This window comes from Myodes glareolus, chromosome 19 (assembly GCF_982192425.1).
Source record: "Myodes glareolus chromosome 19, mMyoGla1.1, whole genome shotgun sequence".
NCBI classification, from domain to species: domain Eukaryota; kingdom Metazoa; phylum Chordata; class Mammalia; order Rodentia; family Cricetidae; genus Myodes; species Myodes glareolus.
The window spans coordinates 6,891,974-6,916,923 of NC_142044.1; the positions used below are offsets into that span (position 1 = coordinate 6,891,974).

A 24,950-nucleotide genomic window follows, 5' to 3' on the forward strand; every position below is an offset into this window, starting at 1 on the left:
TGATCTAGGATCTGATCTACAAGTATAATGAATATAGCAGAATATCATTAGGATAATTTCAGTAATTTTATTGATTATTTTCTTTTTCTTTTTCTTTTTCTAGTTGTGGTTGGTTCTACCCTAAGTCTCTGGGGTATCCAGATTCTAGTTTCTGGCCATCAGGGTAGTGTTGAGCATGGGTTACCCTCCTCTCCTAAGTGAGTTAAACCGGTCCTTAGTTGGCTTCTCTCACAATCTCTGACCCACCATCACCCCAGTGCATCTGACAGGCAAATGGGTTATAGGCTGAAGGTTTTGTGGCTGAGTTGATGTCCTGATCCCCCACTGGATGCCATCCCTGGTTATAGAAGACGGTGCATTCAGGCCCTGTGACCTCCATTACTAAGGACTCCCTGTTAGTGCTACTTTTACACTTTTTCAGGGAGTTTCCATTGCACTAGGTTTCCACATCACCCCCCAAGAACCCCCCATTTCCAATTGTACTATCCCACATACTCACTTTTAATAAGAAATAATAACTCTATGGCAGTGCATGTGAAAAGACAAAAGATAAGACAAAAGATAGTTTACATTATGAGGAAAACACATGTTACAAAAAAATGATGTGTTTTCCCTGCAGTCCAAATGGCTGTGTTGAGACATTTAAGGTGATCTCCCAAAACATCAGATCATTAATTAAGAAACATTTTGAGAATTATGTATTATGTAGATGTTATGTTCATATTTCATATGGCCAAGCAGATAATACATGTATTCATTCTCCTTTGTATTTAATTTTACAACTGTTTAATTAGCTTTGTATCAAATAATAACAGAACTACAACAGTTCAGAATAGTGTTAAACAAGTCTGAGATGTGAGCAATTTGCATAAATGTTGGATATTACTTCAGAACTCTGCGGCTGGTTTGTCAACAGCGCCTGAATTCCTGAGCACTCTAGGCAGAACTGTGAGGTTAATCAGAAAGGGTCGACTGACCTTCACTTAGTACTCAAAGGTCCTTTTCCTCCGAGAGAAACGCAGTTCTAGCTTCAGTGCTGGCCACTTGTCCCAGTATTCTATCTCTCTCTAATTCCCACTTATGTTCTTAGCAAGTGCCTCCTACATTATCAGGCCCCACCAGCCCAAATCAACCCAATGAAAAACACAGAAGAGTGAGGTAAATTCATAGTAGGCAACAGTGATCAAGAGTGTTAAGTCTGGTTTTGGGTTTCAGTAAGGTTCTTAAAATGCCTTTCTATTTATATTAGATACCTGAACAACAAATCTACCAAACTTGAATAAACTGTCAGAGTTCGTAAAGGCCACAGAGAGTCAGGAAACCAGCTTTAAAGCCCTCTAAAGGGAGAGTTGTCCCATGCTTCTGAACATCTGGATGGTGTTGTGGGTACCATCTGTGTTTTCCTGGTGTTATCATACAGCATTCAAGGTCCTCCTGGCACTGAAGCAGTGGGGGATGTGGGAGGACTCAGCCCTCCATAGAGTCTGAATGGGTCTTGTGATAACGTTTGGGGCAATCTCTGGTGTTGGAAGCTAGATATAAATCTGAGAAAGGGTAAAAATGATATGACCTGGGATTTTTTTTTGAAACATTTGCTTCCAATAGATATAGAAACTTCATTTGGACCAGGTTTTATAGTAATAAAAGACTCCTGAAAGTAGCCACAGAACTGGTCAGCTTTGTAAATGGCTCATGCTAAGACATACAGAGATGTTTATTCTTTAGGTGACTGCATGTCCAGATCTAATTTTTCTTATTGCTGAGATTGTGAAAATATATAGTTTGAATTTGCTTTACTTGATTATTGGAATAATGAATGACTCTAAACACAGGGTCAGGACCAGACTGGTAGACTCAGAAGGCTGAAACACTTGTCTCTACCCTTGCCTATTTGATTTCGATCTCTGAAACACACGTTAGTAGGAGAAAACTGACACCTGAAAGTTGCTCTCTAAATGTGACGTACATTCTCTGGTACACATATCTGTATCCATATGCACACATGCATGTGCACAAACACACTCACATATGTGCACATGCATGTACACAGATCACACATATGTCCATTGAATAAAGGCAAAAACAGTCTAGCACAGTGGTACTCAGGGCAAACTGAATTTATACTCCCGATCTAACAGATACTGATTGAATGCCTGCTGTCTCAGCCATGTGAGCCATGCTACAATACAAAGCTGAGTTTATTATCCTACGGGCAACATTGCTAACATGTTGATAAAAGGTTGTCTGACCTAGTGAGGAAGGTGAGTGAAACTGTCTTTAAGAATGCGGTGTTGGGACTGGAATCAATGTTGCATAGGCATAAAGTGGGTTCACGGGAACTGTAACCAAATATTCATAGGTGTGAAGAAGGAACTGACTGCCAGGCTCAGGGAAGAGAACAGAACGTCCAGATATACAGAGGTGACTGTCATATAGTCGACCCCAGAGACAAAGATGAGGATCAGAAAGGACAATGAATGATGAAACTACTAAGAACAAGAAACTAAACAAAGACAGATACAAGAGGGAATGCATAACTGGAAATCTGAAATTTTCAATGCAGATCTGAAGGACCAGTTAGATGACATAGTGGGTAAAGGCACATGTTTACAAGCCTGAGGACCCACGCATGATTCTTAGAACCTACAAAGTGGAAAGAGAGAACCCACTCTGCTGAGCTGTCCTCTGATCTCCACAGGTCCACAGTCATATGCATGTGTCCACCACATGTCCACACACACAGGCAATACAACCACAAAATCTGATTAATTAAAATGAAAAAGAAATCTTAATTTAAGTTTCCCATAAGCTGTAAGATAGAGAGAAAAGAGATAAGTAAAAAAATACCAGCAGGAACAAACTAGATTTATTGGCAAAAAAAATGATATCACTTATACTTTGAAAATTTATTTACTCTATTGGTGTCCATGTGAATATATGCACGTGTGTTAGTGTGTGTACCCCTGCATGTGTAGGAGGAAGATGTTAAATCCTTGTGTAGACCTAGAATCATGGGACCTTTAGGAAGGCATGACTTCCTATGTGTCAGTGCTGGAATCTGAACTCCAGTCCTCAGGACAGTACTGCATGCACTTTTAACCTTTGCCTGCCTTTTCAGTCCATGCATTTTTGGAGGAATTGCTTGCCTTTGTTGTTACTGTTTTGTTGAGCCCAACTTTTGACTTCTGGAATTCATCTCCCATTATGGTGCTAGAACTATGTATTCTAAATGGCATTCAGATTGCAGCCTTCATGTTTTGTCATTGTAGCTGGTGTCTGTGAAGACACATTGTAGACTGGTTCTGTGTTACGCTTCATATTTGAATGAGTACTACACAAGTGAGCACGGTGTGGCCAAAGGCTGTAGGGTTGTGTGCATGCTTGTTCATCATGTCTGTTAGTAGAGCATCAGAACAGAGCTGTCCCTGTGGGAAGGGTAATTCTGTAAAAAAGCAGGGGGAAGAGTAAGGATGTGTGGAACATGGTGGTCAAACACCATCGTGTTCTAAAACCTGTCGGATCCACTGCACGTGGAGATTTGGCTTGTGGGAAAGGCAGGTTCAAAAGTAAAATCTGGCTTTGCTTTTATCTTGATGGCAATAATGGGTTTGTGAAGTGAATGATGAGTTTGAAACCCAGGCAACAAACTAAAAGAATAGTGATCAGTTGGTGGCACCAGTCCAGACCCTGAAAGGTAAATGCCACATTTACTCTCTTATTTGTAAGTCTTAAGATCTTACAGTAGGTTGGCAGACTTGCAAACAGTCATCCTGTTACAGCCCTCCAGACACGGTCTCATCTTCAGAATGAGATGGGTCTGATTTGAGTAAAATCTCTGAATAGTTTGATATTAGTTGCAATAAAGATTTTTTGGATGATAAATTTGGGAAAGACAATACAAATTATTTAAGCATAAACTTTGAGATATGTTTATTTCAGTAGATTTTAAAGTAAATACTAGAGAGGTGACTCAGTGGTGATGGCCACTTACTGCACTTCAGGAGACACAGATTCAGTGCCCAGTACCCATGTGATGGTGCACAACTGTCTATGGTGCACATACATGCATATTAAAAATGTGTATGTATTAATAATAAAGTAAATTAATCTAAACATATAAAGTAAGTCTTTCTGCCTACATTTGATTATTTATTTAAGCCATTCTAATGCTTACTCAGGAGAATAATGAGGAATAAACTGGTACAGCTGCTTTGGATATCAGTATGGCGATTTCTCAGAAAATTAGGAAACAACCTACCTCAAGACCCAGTAATACCACTTTTGGGTATATACCCAAAGGAGGCTCAATCATACCACAAGGCCATGTGCTCAACTGTGTTCATAGCAGCATTATTTGTCATAACCAGAACCTGGAAACAACCTGGATGCCCCTCAACCAAGAGTGGATGAGGGAAATGTGGTACATTTGCACAATGGAGTACTACACAGCGGAAAAAAAATGACATCTTGAAAATCGCAGGCAAATGAGTGGATCTAGAAAACATCATATTGAGTGAGGTAACCTAGACGCAGAAAGAGAAATATTATATGTGCTCACTCATAAGTGACTTTTAGATGCAAAGTATAGAAAAACCAGCCTACAATTCACAATCCCAGAGAACCTAGACAACAAAGAGGACCCTAAGAGAGATATATGTGGATCTAATCTACATGGGAAGTAGAAAGAGACAAGATCTCCTGAGTAAATTGGGATCATGAGGACCATGGGAGAGGATAGAAGAGCAGGGTAGAATATGGGAGTCTAGTGGGGAAAAATATATAGGTCAATAAAAACAATTTTTAAAAGATTATTGAGTGATGTTCTGTTGAAAGCTATTCTACTTTCATTTGGACATTTTCCTTATGTGTGAAATCCTCGGGAAGCTTGAACTTAGCTATCCTTCACCTGGGATATGGCACTGATGGCTGGAACAACTTTAAGTACTCTAGAAGGATTGCAAATCACTATTTCTCCTTAAATCCTCCAAACTTTAATTGTACATAAGTGTTTTCAATAATTTCCCTTACCAGCTATAATAAGATATTGCAAACTACAGGAGCCATACACTGACTATAAAAATTAGTTTTTTTTTCTCTTAAAATAATACATTTACCCCTGGATTGTTGCTATGAGTAATTTTAGGATTTTCTTATTGGGATCTCAATGTCATAACCAGATAATATGCATTTTATTCTTTTGCTTAATTTTTTTCATATTCTGGAATCTGAAAAGGATTTTCAAGATAATGAAATACTAAATATAGAGAAAGCAAGTAAAGTAACAGGGAGATGACTTGCATATTTGAAAATAATTGTGTTATTTATATAACTGTATTGGATAGTCAGAGGGAACCTGAGTCAGACGCTGTGATGGCTACCCTCCTGTTATTATTTACAGTTGACCTGTTTAAAGTTCCCCTTAGTTATTGCTAAAATTGGGGTATTGTTTGCACCTCTATTTTGATTCTCTATTCATGTCTATGACTATAATTTGGCAATAATGGCTTAATATTACCTAATCCCCCCCCAAATAATCTGTAGCTAAATAAGCATTTCCAGCCCAACCATCTTACTATTAGGCAAGCCCAAACTCAGCGCGAAACTTTAACATCCTCGTCCTTCAGCGTGAGCTGCAGTTTTCTGTTTTTGACTCCTACAGTCTTTTCACCAAAGCTATCTTGTCTGATGATAAAACCATAAGTGTATGAAGCTCACACATTTTTCATCTCTTTTATGACCTTATCTTTCACGAGCGGCTTCTCTGAAGGTATCCTAACTATAGGAAGCACCTGGAAAACATATGTGGTATCTCTCCTCTGATAAGCAGTTGTGAACAAGAAAGTAGATCTGTCACTTCTGAACTGCTCATTGTTAAAAAACACTTTGATGATTTAGCTGATTGCAAAAATACATTCTAGGGATGGCTCGGAGCTCCGGCGACACTCCTAGTCAGGAAAGTTCAATAGTTATATTGTACAAGAATTTCTATAAGAGGTTAATATTGACAGGAACTACATGGATTAAAAGAGCAGGGTCGAGAAAGGCTGACTGCCTGCATGACTGCTCTCAGACACTGCCGCTGTTGTGTGCTGGGAAAGTGACGGTCTCAGAACGCGGCAAGTCTTTAATTCCGACAGCAGCGTTAAACTTTGACTGAAAAGGTGTTTGTTTGCATTTTTGAAATTATTTTTGCTTGGCGAAGAGGACCACTGCCTTCACCACCTTGTCAACAATACCTAATATGGTCTTTAAAGGCGCTGCTTCACATGCTCAAAGACTATATTTCTCCAAGTCATTTATGTTTGTGCGTTACATTTCTCAATAACACCTTCAATTTCCCCCCATAGGGCTTGCATTGATTTGGAAAACTAGACTAAGAAAAATGGAAGGGCTCTCAATACACTTATATCTTTTAAAAGAGCAACAAAGGCGTTTAATCTTGAAGTAGAAAACCATTAACTCCATAGTCATAATTTTAGAAATATTACAGATTTTTTTTCAACTGCTTGGCATTTATTCAGTTTCATTCTTTTATGAATTACTCTCAGGATAGATATCACAGCTCCCGCATTAAGTATGTTTGTGCTTTGCTGGAAATACACTGAGCTGTCTATTCAGAGGTGTGTGAATAAAGAATTCAGAGAGCAAATGAGAGGATGTCAAACCCTCGCCCAGCTCCTCTGTCTCTCTCTTTCTCTCTCTTTTTTCTCTACGGCTTTCCTTTTCCGACCACTACAGCTTTTGGAGCAGCTGGCAGACCTGTCATATTATCTTGGCTAGTAATTATTCATGACATTTGTCCTACGCTATTCCATAGCCCTGATTTCAAACATAGGAGAATCAAAAATGGACTAAGAAAAAAAAAAAGACAGGCAGTGAGGTGAGTTCCATTCAAGTCAAGAAGAAGCTGGAGTTGGGTTAATATCAAAATAAAATTCTATTTATAAATTTTCTATGAGAATAAAATACTGAAACGAAAGAAGCAAGTGTCCATTATGAGTTTAAAAATGGTGTTTCTTAAGAATACTTCAGAGATTTCATATTTGATTAAATTATTTTTAATCATTTCATTTTTCATTAGTAAAAAGATTAGAAATGAATTAGGTAAAAAACATTACCATAAAAATGAGAACTAGTTTCCTGAGATAAAGTTAGAAGATGAAAGGTCCAAAAGTTGAAAAATGTGACATATTTTAGTTATTAAATAGAAATAATGTGCTGAAAGCAATTAATTAGCAAATGTAATGATATTGCAGTAGGTTATGGCAAAAAGAATGAGACAAAAATCTAATTTCCTAACTGGTCAGTGAGCAATGGTTATTGATCAACCATCTATGTGTAGTTGATTTTATTAAGTGCCAAGTAAAATAGGAAATCTTAAAAAGTAATGATTAAAAAGATTAAGTCCATTAAACCTTTCATCTTAGTGTATAAGCATAATGAATAAATGGGGACTTAATGTGAGGAAGAGAAAGTGACTCTCAGACCATATCTTGCCGTCTTTGTGGCTTGCCATGTAGACGATGTCTGCCGGATCCTTTGTTGCTCCTTTCTGGTGGTACGGATCAGACCCAGGACCTCACCTGTACTGAACACATCCTCCACTTCCGAGCTACACCTGGAGCATCAGGATTATATTCTTAGATGTTAAAGTATGGCCTTTGGAGTCAGGAAAACATGGAATCTAATCTTGTCCCTGATGCTTTCTGTGTCGGGGAGTCCCCTCACTTCTCTCCCTTAGTTTGTTTTTCTGAAGTATCAGAACACTAATTCCTGACAGGGCTGATAAGACAACGTTAATGCAGCTCTTAGCTAAGTACACAGCGTGGAGCAGGGTTCAAGATGTGGTGGCCCTGTTGAGGTTCAGGTTGGAAACTGACCTTAGGAGAAGATTTGCACCTTGCTAATAGTTCTGACTTCAACATTTGGCTTCTGGAAAGTGTGTAAACCAATATAAAATAAGCACTGACCTATTTTATTTTCTATATTCATATGTATCATTGCAGATGAGTCAGTTTCTCTATTCTGTGTTTCTTATTTTAGAAAACATAAAAATGACTAAAGCCTTGTGATTTTAACCTATTATTCCATCTCAGATTTAATTCTTGTAGTGAGATATGTAGTAGACTTCCCCCGTTTATTAAACATCTCCAGATAGATGCAAAATAAAACAGTTATATTTGTGCATAATTAGCTATTTTAACAATGGCTCAAATCAGAGTCATCAATATTTAGCCTTGCTCCAGATGTTGGGGCAAACGAAATGGAAGCATTGCAGTCTTGATTGGGCAGCTAAGTGGCATTTAGCGAAAGAACTTGGATATTTGAAATTATAAACTCACTCAAGCCCTTAATCAGCTAAATTAAAATGTTTCATTTTGAGCCATTTAATAACATGGATACCAAATACCTGCTGACGTGTTCTGTCATCCCAGCATTTCTTAGACACTCCTAGACACTGGTGAGGTGATCTCAGGTGAGTTTGTCCTGTGCTTAATGAGGAATGACTTCTTCACGTAACAACCACAGAGAAGACACAGCCTAAAAACTTCCCATCAGTGCCTTCCAGCACCCCCAAACCCACTCTCAGATCACTACATATCCTAGTTTGACCTCTTGCAAAGTTCACGCTTGCCTTTTGTCTAGTGTTATGATATGTCCTCTGTGGCCTGCTTTGTGGAGACAGCTCCCTTTTCAGTAGTTTCCAGTCATGTATCTTTAAGACACAAATGCCATAATGTAGGAAAGCCATAGTTTTTTATGTTCTTAAAGGCCAAGACAGTGTCTGCAACTTAAAAGGCATTATTTTAATGATTTGGTCCTCAAATGGTCAGAAAGAATTTAAGTTCTTCTGTCCTGAGAGGCACTGGAGAGGATGCTGATGCGGGGATATGGGGAGAACACTGAGCCGGAGCAGAAGGGTAGTCTCTGTAGCAGTTGGAGACTATCAACGAAAAAGGGGATCTTTGCCGGACAAGCACCTGGCCTTTCTCTCCTTCTGCACTCTGTCCTCCAATCTGCTGTCCCTGCTTGCTCTGGATGATTGCAGCCAGAAGGCAGAAGATAAGGAAGTTCACAGAAGTGAGCTCTGCATCTCACGAAGTAGGGGACAAAGAAAGGAATGCCAAGCGAGTCGAGCAAGAAAGGTCAAGTAGGAAAGATCCAGCTCATGGGAGATTCTAAGTTTCTCTGTCCTAGCTAACAGGATTCTGGTTACACCAGCCTGCTTAGTGTATGGCATTAGTTCAGTGTTTACTCATAGGCAGGAAATGGTGCTGGAAATTGGATAAAAGGAATGGCCTTGGCCTAATCTATCAAGGCAGATGATGCAAGCCTCCTGCTTACAAAAACTGAATCTCTTTTTGTCTCTATGGGGGTAACTTGAAGGGGAGGGAACAGGTAGGAATCCAGGCTGGCTGAAAGCCAGTTGCTTAGTGCAAGGCTACCAGTATTTAGACATCATCAAGTCTGCTTGTATACACAGAATGAGAGAAAGCCTTCTCTGGCCCTGAACATTGAGAGCAGAGCATCTCCTTTGATCTCCAGAAGATAATTGGTTGATTTGTTTATGCTCTTAGATGCAGCCTGCAAGTAGAGTGTAGAAGATTGGGACACCACCCTATTATTGAGCCTCTGTGCCGTTCTTGTGTCTCTGTGGCCTCATGCCACACTCTCATTTGAGAATGCGCTCTCCGTGATGACTTCTACAGTCAATAAAGAACTCACTTTCTGCACAAAGCCCACTGAGCCTATAGTAGCTCCTTAATCACAGGAGATGCCCAATACGTACCTTCTGGAAAGGATGGATACGTTCATCAATGTTCTTTCTGATCATACTAAAAGCCACTCAGTTTCTAAAGAGTTTCATGAGGTTTATAGTGTTATGAAAGGTATGCTTTATTCTGTATCATCAACCAAAGCAGCTTTGTTGTACTGAATTCAAAATGAGTGACTTTTTTTTTATTTCTTAAAGAATGGATTTTGGCTTTTCTCATTCTCCTTACCTTTATTCCAGGTTTTAGAATTAATTTCTATATTGAATTTACAAATGAGGGGAGGGGCAAGGATACTAATGGTTTCCTAAAACTTATACCTTATATGTCTATCTTTAAAGTTACAAGATATAGTACATTTTTATATTTATATAGAGATTCAAGTTCAAATAGAGATCTGAATGACTAGGTAGAAAGTAACTATAGGATGCTTCAAAGAAAGGTAGACAGGCCATTTAAACTCAGATGTTAGCACTGTTAGGTTCAAAATCTAGTAGGCATGACTTCAATATTGTTTTTGTTTGTGTCTCTGCACTGCGCCTCTTCGTATTTATAATATTATAAAATCAAGATGCTGAAATCTAGAGTTTTTGCTTTAAAATGCAGTTGTATGTTTCCTCTTTCACTGCATCTCAGTTCTTTTCAAGACATACAGGGTTTGTTTGCTTGCCTGCTTGCTTTTACTTTTCTTGTGAAGCGAAACCATAAAATTATGAAAACTTACCATAGTCATCCAAGCATAAGTTTAACTTCACAGTATCTTCTGTTGTGATGAATGGAGTCGCCAGCTTAGATCACATGCTAATCATTTAGCTGGGGCTCTGGTAACTTCTCTTTAAGAGAAAGAGCACCAAGTTTTAGAAGCATAACAGGAAGAATAGAAGTCTCCCAATAATGTAAACTCACCCCAAGACAGGAAAGCACTTTACTCTATGATATTTAATTTGGTTTTCTGTATTATGTTTTTAAAATTACAATTTGGAAATAAGGCCACTATGGCTTTTTTTTTTTTGTATTCAAGGTATTCAGAAAAACTATACGTTGGTATCTGATTTTTTCTTATAAAATAATAGTAACTGCAAGGTGAGATGTATATGCAAATGTTTGTCATTATTTACAGCACTTAACTTCATTTACTTAATGCCGAATATTGATAGCTTTCTTTAATTTTAAGCTACAATAGATTTCAAAATAATTACTTGTGGACATTTTTGCCAGTGAATTAGAAAATATGTGGCAAAGACATTTCCTTACCAGATTTCAATGTCACAGAACTTTGGTCATTTCTCCTTCCTCTGTTGTTGTGTTTCAGCTGAGGATGAAGGATCCCAGCAGCCAGCAGAATCCGATGGGGACAACCATTCCGACAAACCTGGGCAGCCTGGAGTGGACACAGATGACTGGGATGGCCCAGGTAGGACAGAGAATAGTACATTCCACCCTCTTTCACTGTTTAGCAGAATCTCACAATTTCCCCTCTAAATTTTAGATTGAAAGGGGAGGTGGGAAAATAAAAATATAGAGAGCTTGTAAAACTTAAAACAAAAATTCAACTTGGATTTAAAATCATACATGGACTTGTGTGTGCGCATGCATGCTGATAATATAGGAGTTTGAGTCAATATCATTATTTAAATAAGAAAACTTTAAAACCCAGCATCATCTCAGCTTGAAGTCTCTGTCTTTTCTTCTTTCACTCTTACATCAAGTTAGTCAATTCTATTGCTTGCTGTTTCAACAGAGAATCATTTAGCTACATCCAAATTCAAATCAGACTCAGTTTAAAAGCTTGCAAATCAGACAGTAACAATAATACTTCAAAGACCTGTCATTTCCGTTTAGTTCTGTTGTAAGTTACAGATGGGGCCTCAGCATTTATTTAGACATTGAGTCACAAGTCATAGATTTTTCGCCTCTCATTCAATGTTCTAGCAACATTGTCACCTTTATTAGTCAAATATAATTGGTTCTTAAAAGGTTTGGTATTTGTTCATTTTAGGTAAAACAAAAGGCTAATCAAAATTTAATATAAATAAAAGTCATAAATATATACTGCTTATAATAACACTGTAGGAAATAACCTGATTGATTATTGCTGAGCAATTTATGATGTCCTTATAAATGGAGACCATTGTCTTTTAGGATTTTAGGTTATAAGTGAGTTTTGAAATAGTTTCAGCCTTAATTTCCAGAGCAGTAAGTACCCTTTTTCATTAAGAACAATCACTATATTTCAATCCCATTTTCACCCTTGCATGACTTTGCAAACCGCTCTCTGCTGTGCAAGGGAAGGAGAGGAAATCCACTGCTCATTTTCTGAAACCAGCAGCTGGAAAATATAATGCAAACAAAAATGAAGATGCAGTATATTGATTATTATCATGCCATTTCTAATGTTATTCATGATACATACAAATGTTTGCAGTCTACACACTAGAGCATCATGCCATACAAGACCCTGCACCCAATTTTATTATATTTTAAAATACTATTGAACCATGTTTTAAGGTATTTTAATGCACTGATTTAAATGCAAACTTCTGGTGTTTGTATTCTTGTGTATATTTTTTTCTGACTTCTCAACGTGGGGCAATTTCCTTAGAATAATTGGAAAGTATTTTTTTTAAAGAAATACCTCAACTTTATTATGAAGCTTCAATACAACATGAAAAGAGAACAGGATCTTTTATCTTATAGTTATTTATTAATAGGATTGAATATTTGTATTTAGAAAATATTTTGCCTGTGTGGTTAGACTGGGCGGGTTTTAGGTGTTTCTATTTTGATACATCAGTCACACATCTGCTTTGGGCACGCTTCTGGAATCCAACTTGCCTTCCCAGTTGTGAGACAATAAGAAAACAACAGTGTCCTAAGCTGCTGAGCATGCACAGCAAAGCTAATGCCATATTTGGGAAGCTTTTGCAGAAAGGATACTGTTGTCAAGGAAACATTAATAGTAATTGGAAGTGTTGAGTAGAGAATGGTGCTTGTGAAATGAAGTCAATGGACCTGCTACAGGTGTGCTGTTTAGTTTCCATTTAAATTAACTTACGTATTTCACTGAATATATTTTTTTATGTTGTGGATTTGGTCTAGACATTGCTGTGTTCTGTACTATTTATATAGTGATATATTAAAACTTTAATGGAAAAGTACATGTCTTTTTGATGCTGATAAGACTCCATTCCTGTATATTATAAGGTGAGTAACACATTTCTCTCCATAGCTACTTCTGGTAGGCCAGACTGTGTCACTTTGAAACTCCTTGAAATTATGAGGTTAGCCCATGACAACAAAGTCTCTTTGATGTTCATTCCATTTCCAGTAGCATGTTCATTGATTTCATTCAACTGGGAGAGTCTATGAAAGAAAGATAGACATTGTGTAACCTTTTGCTACTGAGATATCAATTGTTTAAACATTGGTAACGGTAATTTTTTTTGCTCACTGACGTGTGCTGGCACTTTATACCTGTGTGGAAGAGAAAAACTTGCAGCTTTTGGTGACGGTTCCAAACTCAGTAGCTCGTGCATCTGGATATCAAACTATGCCCTAGGTCAGGATTAGCTCCCCCTTGACTTGTCAATATCTAGCTGGGAGATCTGTGGAACACTGCTTAGTTTCTTGGAGCTTCATGCATTTGGAAAGTCGAGAAAAGATTATGAACGTCTCCAAAACTGCAGCAGCTCATAATCATAAGGCGCTAATGATGTTTTTCCTTACAGTTTTGCAACTATTATGTGTCAAAGGTTTTTAAAAATCTCACAGAATATCTAAGACCCCAAGGGGTAAAGTTAGGTGGTTCTAAACATTAGTTTTCTGTTTGTCACAAGTCATTGTTTGAGACATCTAGCACTAGCACTGAGTCAGGTTGTTTTCAAGGTCTCCTAATTTCACACCCCTACTTCCCAGTGCTGACACTCATCGTAAGGAGGACAGTTTTCTATAAAAATAGAAAAGAATCAGAGGATGTAAAACTTATCTAAGGAATTCGAAGCATAGTACTGACATCATTGAAGATGGATCAGGAGTTATCTTATTCTTATGGAGTTTGATTGAAGACGATGGCATAACCTTTTTTGACAGCTCGGTTCAATAATGAATCAACCCTGCCTGAGAGATTCTATTTCTATAAAATGCAAATCCTCCCATGTAAGAAAGTTATCCTTTGTTTGTCATTCAGAGGAAAGGAATGCTCAGAAGTCAGAACTATTCACACCTTTGCTAACTTTTAAGTGGAGCCTAAACAATCAAAGGAAGTCATGTTCCTCAGTAGTCAGACTGCGGAGCTCTTCAGTGTTTGTAAACCTTATGGAAGCAGCAGCAATCGTTTACGTCTGGAAAGCTAGACGCACACTCTTAGTCAGGCCAAAGTAAGAGTCATTACCTCATCATTTCAGCATTCCATACATCTCATTTCCAGGTCCTTTGTTTTCCTTGCTCTGAAAGATGTTATCCTGACACGTCCTGTGGCGTGTGCTATCCAACGGTTGCTGCTCACTCCTAGTCCCCTGTTCACAAGTACTATTCTTACCTTGTGTGTCCTCTTTCAAAGTAGCGTCTCTTTTTCGTCAACCTCATGGATTTTATATTTTTTCTATGTCACAGGCTCTTCATTTTACCAACATCTCTATGTATTTAATGCCATGTTTAATCCTTCAGTGGATATTTATCATGCATTGATGGGGAAGGACCCCAGCAAGCCATGTAAGGATGGTACACTACTCTGTCTGCATGCTACCCTCTTGGCACCAATTCACTCCTTTAATTGGTCATAGACTGGTCACAAAAGCAATAATTAAACCTCCTTTATTCTTGAAAGTAGACCATAGTGTCTGCTATGTATGTTTGAAGTGTTTACATAGTTCAGAGTCAGACAGACCATGACAATAGTACTATTTATGGCCTCGTAGGTTGGCTTGTTAAACAGACAATCCTCAGTTTCCTTATCTCTGAAATGGGTATAACAATAGCTGCTGAGCAATGTTTTTATGAAGATGAACTTTGAAATGGATAGCCTGCACAGGGTTTCCATCCCCTTGCTCGGGAGCATCCAGTGTTGGCCGCCTTCTTCCTCCTGCATGTTACCCCTAGGGAAATATTTTAACTGCGGTCCTCTTAGACCAGTCAATGGTGGAAATATTGACCTTATTTTGGAAATATTGCTTATATCTCTGTCTTTTTCATAAGAAAGTCTTCAGAACTGCTTTGCAAGGCTGGTCTGGAGTACTGATCTGTGGACTGGGATTTAGAAACTTTGTAGCAAGGTTCAGCAGCATCCTATAAATCTGTTGCCATCTCTGAGGGAAGTTTGGTGACAGTCAGGCCTCACTTACATCAACTCAGGACTCTGACAGGTCCCATTCTTACAACTTGACTTCTCACACTTGCGGATAGCGAATAATTGGCTTCTCTTTCATAATACAAAAGAATATTACCATAATGTATAATGGTAGTGTAAGTTTTTAAAACTATGTGTTCATAGATACCTACCCAGATAATATTTTTGACAAAATGGCTATCTGCCTTTCTGACACAACTGTTGGTTAAATAACTCTTGATATTTAGCTATTAAACCTATATGATCATATTGACAAAATTAAGCAAAAAAATCAGTCCTGAATTGACAATTTAATAAATAAAAAAATTACTTGGTAATAACTTTTGAAATTATATATTATAAAACATCAGAACTTTTTGCTGTCGCAGGTAAGTTATTTTGGGATAATGTCATGAGCTGTATAGCAAAAATATTTTCTCTGTGTATTTCTTGTGTGGCCTTGCTATAGCTAATAATATGGCTCAGAGCAAGTTAATACTGCCTGTGGCTTTAGTGCTTACAAATCAGGCTAATAACAATAACTCTCTCATTAATGAGATTTTACATGGAAAGCATGGAGCACAGTGTCTCAGAAGCACTCAATAAATCACTCTTAATATTGATTTTCCTGTCATGTTGGCCATTGGGCCTCAGTAGCTGTTACAATGCTTTCCATAGAAGTCTTCATTAGACATTAGTACAGGGAATTAATTTTACAAAATGATCTTGCTCTATAACTAAACATCATAAAGTTATGTTTACTCTGTTCTCATCTACCTGACTTGAAACATAATTCAGCTAAAAAAAATTTTTAGTGTCAATAAATTTTGAAAAACAATTGCATAGAAAAAGTTAAGTGTGTATACTTGTTGCACAGAGACTAAACATTGTTTAGGAGATCCTTACTAAGTTATCTCTTATGCTTTTGTTCAGTACTTTGAACGTATGATGCTGATTGGGCTTTTTCTGTTTTGTGTCTAAATGAACCTAACAAGTCGGGAGCTGGTTTGCATCCAGTGGAATGCTAACTCAAAGACCACTGTGAGACAGAAGCACCCGCTTCATGATATAGGTCCCCCATCCCCAACCCCCACCTCCTTATAGTCCAAAGAAGGGCTCGAAGATTACAGTTCTGATCTCGTTTTCTTTTTGATTGGGAAAATGTGGTAGATATAAGATCTGGGAAATGCCATTTGAAGAAAATGAACAGACACCTATGAAACATAGTTAAGCACAGATACAGTCTGACAGTAAGAAGAATATAGTGAGAAGCAGGGGAAATGGTGGAGCCACTGTGTGCTATGCTGACAGTGAATTGGTATTATCTCTGTTATCAGATAATACAGTTATCATTAATTTTCACATTTGCATTTCAATCTTTGGAAGGAAATGACTCTTGCCGGATGAAGATAAGAGCTCTGTACCACTATAATGAACCATCATTTTATCCCAAGGCTTTGTGTCCGTATGAAAATGAGGCAAGGGGGAGAGAGAGAGAGAGAGAGAGAGAGAGAGAGAGAGAGAGAGAGAGAAAGAGAGAGGTGGGGGGATAATTGTATACGGCGGGGACTCAAAAAAATATTGTCAAAAATTCCTGTAGACTTTTGAGTCATCTGTGAAACAAGAGGGGGTAAAAACAAATCTTCTGTGGTGTCCTTAAGTGGATCTCGGATTAGCGAGGGAAGCCTGACTCTGTGGAGCAGAGTACCACGTGCTCGTAGGGTGACTTCCTCTTCATCTTCCCAGCTCACTTCGGTTTCCACTCTCACACAGAGGGAGGCCGTGCATAAATTAAAAACAAACAGAAAAAAGTAAAGATAGTCTGTGTGACTGTTTGGAAACACACTTACGAGGCTGTGAAGAACTGCATCGAAAGTACCATTGACTTAGCACAATTTTTACCAGAGCTGTGTGAGAATACAAAATAAGAATATTTTGATAATGAATTACTTTAGATTTGGCTAGCACCTAATTTGTTTATACAAATTTAATTCAGAAATTCAAGCAAAAGTGTGATTAATTCACATTTAATTTTCTTTAGGCACTTTTTTTTTTTTTGCATAGACCTTTCCCTAAAAGACACCATTGGAAAACAGATACAATCTTCATTTCATAACTATACCATAGTTCTTGAAATATATGTTAGCAAATTCCTCTTTTGAATTCTATGCATTTGCGTCAATAATAGATTCCTTAGTCTACTTTTGCAGTTGAAATTACTTAACTAAAGTATAAGTCTTACCCCATATCTAAAACTTACACATCAATGTTCTTGCAAGTTTAGTTCTCTCTCCCCAAAACTACTATACTAAAGTTTCAAACTCTGACACTTTAGGAAGAGGATTGTTGAAGAAATAAATAATTGATAATAATGTGGTCGTTTCTATAGGAATGGCCTCCATAGACTCACGTGTTTGAATGCTTGACCCATCAGGAGTGGCACTATTAGCAGTTTTGACCTTGTTGGAGGAAGTGTGTCACTCTGGGGGTAGGCATTGACATCCCATATGCTCAAGTTACTCCCAGTATGGTACACAGTCTCCTGTTGCCTGTGGATAGAGAACTCCTTCCAGCACCATGTCTGCCTGCATGCCACCATGTCCTGCCATGACGATAGTGGACTCAATCTTTGAAACTGTAAGCCAGCCCCAATTAAATGTATCCTTCATAAGATTTGTTGTTGTCATGGTGTCTCTTCATACAAGTATGTATAAGTTGTGATGGTAACAAAAATAGAAGCAGGTCCCCAAGTGCCAACAAATACCAATGATCCAATGATAATGAAGGCGCTAATGGAGCTTTTTTTTTTTTTTCTGGAGCAAGGGTGGGAAAAGACAATTGGTGCTGATGGTAAGATGTGGTGCTGATTCAACGACACATGCAGTGATGACTCCTTCGTTTGGTTCCACAGGAAGTGATACATTCTTATTGGGCCCACTTGAATTGTTATTGATAAATCAAATAAATGTGAACTACAATTCCCACATGTGTGATTGTCATGTGTCAGCTCCAGACAGAGCTGTCTATAAAGGGAGTGATGACTAGCCTTGCTAGAAGTCTGCCTGATGAATGAAGACTGTGAAGAAGGGAAACTGTATCTTTAAGCCACATAGGGATCCCAGATGTAGGCGTGAGGCTGCTTGCTAAAACCTTTCCATTTGCAAACTACTAAGACAAACGGAATGGTTTGGTAAAAGCCAGTTAAGGAATCATGATGAAATCAAAATGTAACTTGGGGTATTACCTGGAAATTAATTTGTCTATCAGAGCCTCAGGTTCGAGGCCGATGACACCTGGTATTGGAAAGCAAGGGTGGTTCTTGCAGTTCCATAGAGAAGTGTGAAGGGAATAGAGAGGGGAAGCCCTTGTAGGGATTGTAAGGATCTTGCCGACACCAGAGATTTTGGCAGAACTCCAATGGCAAACTCGTCTTATTTTAGATGGACTTAAATATGAAATAATGTGTGCTTTTGATTTCTAAATGTTAGCATAGTGTCACGTATAAGAAAACAGCTAAAAGAACACAATGACTTACAAGCATAAGTTTATATGTGAGTAAAGGCACCAGTAACTAAGTTTGTTGTTTTCTCATGGTACTAGCACAAAGGCTGTTACTTCCACTAACTCCCTGTGTACAAAGTAGCAGACCTTTCTGATTGAATGAACATTTAACAAAATCCCTTGTTTTCTTTTTTCTCATTAACATCATCATAATATTGGCACATTTATGAACATTGTATATCACAGGAACTGAATATAATAAAACAAATATATTCTAATAAGAGTGGAGGCATGCTATTTCTTACAGAATTAAGTAGGTTGCAAACCACAGTGATAACATCAATGTGTAGGAGGTGTTTTTTTTAAATAAACTGCGTTGTGTAGCTGTATATTTTAGGTATACTTTCATGTCCAAACAAGAGAGGGAGAAAAGCAAGTTAAAAGGAAAGAAAATAAAGCAAGAGGTATATTCTGTCTTCATAGTCTTTTCCTTCCTGTGTCATCTTCCCACTGTTTTCCCTTTAAACAGAGGTTACTCTAGAAAGTTATCATAGTCTTCACTCTAGGATATTTTATATTACCCTGTAAATTGAATAAAAAGAAGGAACTGGGCTCCTGAACAATAATTACAGTAATGTGATTAAAGCAACAGTTACTTAATAGGATAGTAAATAAAATATTTGAAAAATCATAGCCCATCATTTCTAATACCATAACTGAAGAGAACAAATATTTGTTTACTTGTTATAGCAGTGATCAGTTAAGTGCGCCTTATATTAGAAAATCTAAGACAGGCAGTAGCAAGGAAGTAGCTACACACTGTGTTGGGGAGCCCTTTGTCACTGGTCATAAGGGGTGTCAGAGTTATGCAGAGGAGCAGGTTAGAGGCAAATCTGCATATGTAAATGTGACTGTGTGTGTTTCTTTCACACAGCTAAGTTTAAGCAATGTTTTTCATTGTTATATGAACAAAATGGACCATATTTATTCTCTAAAAAAAGTTGTTTTTTGCATTTTTACCAAAAACAAAGTTTTAACTATTTCAAGATATGAAAGATAATGGTTTAATCTACATCTTTCCTTAAATATAAAAATAATTGTATTTCTTTCATAGCAGCTTTTTACATTGTCATAAATGATGTATAATGCAGGAAAAAGATGCATTGCTTATATTAGATACTTTTGAAAGAGTACAAATTATTCATTCATGTAAAACTATAATTAGAATTGTTTGGCAATAATTAATTGCCATACAATTAAAATTAATAATAATTGATTTTTCATAGAATGGGAGTATTCTTTCTGAAAGTGTGAGGGACTTACTCTATGAGCTCACATAGCCTTAGTCTACCATTTCTCACTAGCAATCCCTAAATAATATATATCGAACACTTTAGCATATTTCATAAGTAAATATGAAATATTTACATTATATTAAATATGAAAATATGAGGCTGTGAGTTAACACATCCTTCTGAATTTTACTAATTCTTCACTTTTAAAAAGAAGCAACAAAGTGGCAGAAGTAGATGTGATACCCAATATTTCTTGTGTTGTTGTTCTCTCCTGGACCACTGAGGATGAGACCTAGGAGCATCTCCTTGGTGAAGATCACATAGCCCCTAAACAAGGTATTTAATTAAATTAGGCAATTTGTCGAAGTCTTGGAACCCCTGAGCTATGGAGAAGAATGGAAGAGACTTATTTGCCTATGTAAGAGTGTATGTATATGTTCACGTGTGCCTGTGTGTCTGTGTGTGTGTGTGTGTGTGACTGTCTTCATCTTATCTCAGTTTTTTTTTTTTTGGTCCTGTGATAAAAGACTCCAACAAAAGCAATGCAAGGAGGGAATGACTTGTCTTATGTCACAGTTTTAAGTAGAGCCCTTTATGGCAGGGAAGTCAAGGAGTTGGAGTTAGCTGGCTGCATCCCATCCACAATCCAGAATCAAGAAGTGATGTGTGTTACTACTCAGACCACTCCTTACATTTTATTGAGTCTTGCTTCCCTGCGCACAGTTAAAATAGGTTTTCCCATGTCAGGGAACACATTCCAAGCAATCCCTCCCAGGCACGCATGCCCACCATCTACATCATTCCCCATAGATGCACTTGGTGGCCTGCCCCACAGCATGTCTAGATATGAGATCATCAACAACATTAATCATTACACTTCATTTAGTTTTATTAGTTTTTATTTATTTAGTTTGGAGACAGGGTTTCTCTCTTGTTGTACTCAAACTCACCAGACTTGAAATCACAATATTCCTCAATCAACCTTCTAAATACTGGGCTTATAGGTGTGATTCCCTGCTTATCTAGTTTATAGTACTTAAAGTGGACAACTTAGTGTGGGCTTTTTTTTAAAATTATATTTCTCAAGTTTCACAGTCACTGCTAATATCTACTTTTAATTTATTAATCCCTATTCATTCATTTCCTATTTTGAGATGTGAGATTTGTCTTTTTCTGGAAACTTCCTATCAATGAGTTAGATAACCAATTTTCCCATAAACTTTCTCATCTCCAGAATGGCGGAGCCACATCCTTGCTCTGTAGGACTGTATACTCAGCAGCAACAACTGAGAAATGTGTCTCACAGAGCAGATGCTGTCCAAGTGATGTGATTACAGAGAAATAATGATCACCATCTTCATTCTTATCCCTAGATATTTTTTCTGTCTAAATTCATCCTGAATCTTCATCTTCTCCATTTGCTGTCTTTAAATATTGAATGCCAGGGAAATAATGAGCCCACTTATGTCTGTTTTGTTCTGAAAATTAGGGTCTTAACTTTCTTGATTAGAATAAGAAAGAATTTACTCCAGCATTTCAGAGAAGTTTAAAAATCTACAAAATTTTAGGTGAAAACAATTCAGTCATTTTCTGTTTACATTCAGCCTTGTTGCACAATGGATTTGTGATGACTTAGTAAATACGAAATATAAAATGAAATAAAAATCATTAAAGTAGATGAAGGGAAACATAGTAGAGAATATAAGAGAGGCGAGGGTTGTCTTGTTATATGTGTGGCAAAGCTAGCGTCTTTAATAGTTGTTCAAATTTACTGAAAAGAAAACTACCAGCTTTCTTTTCAAAGATGTCTTTGTATTCATTATTAATTATTCAATATGATTGCTAACTATGTTTTACAAATTAAAATAAACTCTTCTTTAAAAGTATGTATATTTATTTTTATTGATCTTGTCGTAATAGCAGCCATAATATTCCTCTAAAGACAGTATTAAAGGAACAGTTGACTTTAACTCACAACAGAAAGTTCATCCATGTATTTGTGAGCAAGCTAACAGGCAACTAAATAAGTATCTGAATTCTTGTGATGCTACATCAAGGGTTCCATCTTGGCGTGACTGAGAAACATCTAGGTGATTGGTCAGGCATACCTTTGTGTGTCCATGGGAACAGTTCCGGAGACAGGTAGACCAAGAGGCTTCTGGCCCAGTGAGTGTTGCCATGTGGAAGGCCACACCTGGTTGACAGGTCCCTTGAGCTGTGTCCTTGGGTGACATTGTGCCCTGGCCTGTGCCTGTCCCAACTCCACTCTGCTCCCTGTGTGCAATAGTCACCCATCTTACCAGTGCTCCCTCCGCCATGACGCTATAGCCAAGTCCATGTGGTCATTCCACCATGGCCTGATCACTCTGGAACAAGGCAGAGAGACAAGCTTCCTTCTTTGGGCTTGTGTCTGTCAGGTCTGCTCACGGCATGGATGGAACTGACAATGCACTCCCGAGATTCTTCCTTTCAGTCTTCGTGTTTAAGTACAGCGAAGGGTCCCATGTCAGCTAGGAGATCTTGAGTCCCTTCTTGATGAAGGAAACTGATGGGAAGTTTCTGACTTTTTAAAGATTACTTTAGGGACATGAAACATGGCACAAGCCGTTAAGATTCCTTGCTACTCTTGCAGAGGACTGAGGTTCGGTTCCCAGAGCTCACATCAGAGAGCCGGCAACCACCTGTAACTCTGATTCCAAAGGTTCTCAAAATTCTTTTGACCTCCAGAGCACCTACATGTGTGTGATAAACAGACAGACGAATACACACACACACACACACACACACACACACACACACTCACACACACACACACACACTCACACACACACAGAGCAAATTATTTTAAATGATTATTTTCGGTTTTCTTTTTCTATCAAGAAAACTATGGAAATGAGCACATCTCACGTTCTCCTCATTTTCTTATTAGATTTCTGCATTTACTTCTCAGCATCTGTGCTTAAATTCTCCAGGAACTAAGCCCCCCCAACACATGGCAGGACAGCCATTTTTAAGCTAGTTGATTGTCCTGAATTTTGCCATGTCTGCACAGGTGCAGGCGAGGATTAGCAAAGTGTGGAACCCTCGGCTCTTCCCAGTGAGCTCTTACTGTTTCTTTTTTATTGGTGGAGGCCCTCCTGGATTTTCACAATTACCTTCCTATTTCTCTTTCCTCTTCTTTCTTTTGGGATTTATCTTCCCCAGACCTCTTTAGGGTGTTCTTAACAATTGTTTCCACAGAATTTGCTCTCATGGGGGGGGGTCCATATCTTTTAGTTTTATGCCTTATTCAAAAGAGGAAATTTTAAAAGTGCAAACTGTTGCTAAATTCTCCCACCTTTCTGCATTTACTACTTTCTATTTGGGATATTTTTATAGAAAATCCTTTGAGAAAATAAAATATATGCTTATCGCTGTTTTAATATAAGTTCCACTTATGAAAATGAATTCCACAGAATTGGGTGGGGGTGTTAAAGGAATAATGTGTGATACTGGTATTAAGCTCAATAGAGCTCTCAAAAGTATAGAAAACACATATAACATTTTTGCAGATTTCAATTTGTAAGAAAATAATTTCATTAGAGGGGAAGGGAGAAGAGAAACCACCAGTCAAGACTTGGGAGAATTCAGGCTCCTGATGAGGCCAGCGGAGAAGACAAATTTGGTGTTCAGATGCAGATTAGGCCTCCGAAGATGAGGGTTAAAAAAGGATTTAATGGTGGGGTGGATTATAGAAATCCATGTAACAATGTTAAATAATTATAGTTCCAGCAGAGATCAAAGCCGTGCTGATTGAAGGCCCTCAAGCTGTTAACAGGAGTGTCTTGAAGGGAAAAAAGCCCGCCTCAGAGATTGGTCAGCCTGGGCAAACAATGTCTGTGATCTGTCCCTGTCTGCTTGGATTGAAAGCCTCAACTGTGAGGGAGGGAAGATGGGGGAGGAAAGTGAGGAGAAAATTTCTTCCTCTAGAGCCACTTTTGCAAACAGATCGGGGCTGTGTGTGTTTGAGACTGCTCAGAAAATCAGTCTGTGGTGAACCCTTCTGCTGAAGTAGCGAGGAAAGCCAGCCACTGCCCTGCCTCAGAGATGGCAGCAGGAAGGACCACAAATGATCCACTTTCCATTCCTGATCCCCCACCCCTTTTCGAACACGTTCCATACCCACTTATTAAGAGAAAAGAGGATTTGTTTGATTTACTATGTCCCTAGACATGATGCGGCATTATAAAACAATTGAAATTAGTTCTAAAATAACAAAACTACAAATGTTTCAGACAAACACATCAGCACTGTGTGTGTAGCTACACATATCACTGTCGATGTGTATGAGAAACATAACATATTCACACCTGTAGGATGTTTCTGTCACTCACTATGCAACATAAAATTTTATACCATTTTGTCATGCTTAACATACAATGCCAACGTTCTTTAAAGTGAGATTAATAAAGATTATACATTTATATCTTATATCTTCATTAACATTTCAACTGTACAGTGACATAGCCTGCCAGATGTTTGCCGATGTTTCTACGGCGAGTCCCGGGTTGTGCCTGGATGCGCACGGAGAGAATGATGTCAACTCTCTCAATGAGGCGCTTGATGTTTCCGATACAATGCTGTTTCAAGATTTAGTAAGTGTAGGCTTGAGAGAGACACAAAACAGATGTCAGCCGATGAGATACTGGTCTACATATTTGACAAAAACTACCAACATTTCTCAAGAAGTTGGTAACATTTTAAGGAAGGATTTGTTTATTTAGATCAAATCTAATTCTTCTATTAGAATAATCTGATAAGAATTTGACCATTCAAGTACCTTTGTCTGTCCCTTCAGATACGGATACTTTAAACTTGAGAGCTTCTTGTTGTTTGTACCCTTATACTGTGGAAACAACACTGTTAAAGACATCTTTCCTTGTGTAAGGATGATGTGGACATGGGTGAAGGTTCTCCTCAAGTGTGGGTGATGAGGGCTTAAGAGTCATGACTTTATCAGGGTTTTCCTCATATTATTACATTTAATTTTTAATATTTTAATGTGATATCAATTCCTTT

The 24,950-nt window shown here is 38.0% G+C and overlaps 1 protein-coding gene across 1 annotated transcript in view; it reads left to right on the forward strand.

The window, feature by feature from the left end:
• The window catches only part of Zfpm2 (zinc finger protein, FOG family member 2), a 422,522-nt gene that overhangs the window by 99,866 nt on the left and 297,706 nt on the right, over positions 1-24,950 (forward strand). Inside the window, exon 3 of the mRNA XM_085679019.2 lies at positions 11,086-11,187. Within this exon, the coding sequence (XP_085535145.2) occupies positions 11,086-11,187 (102 nt within the window). The remainder of the gene's footprint in view (positions 1-11,085; positions 11,188-24,950) is intronic.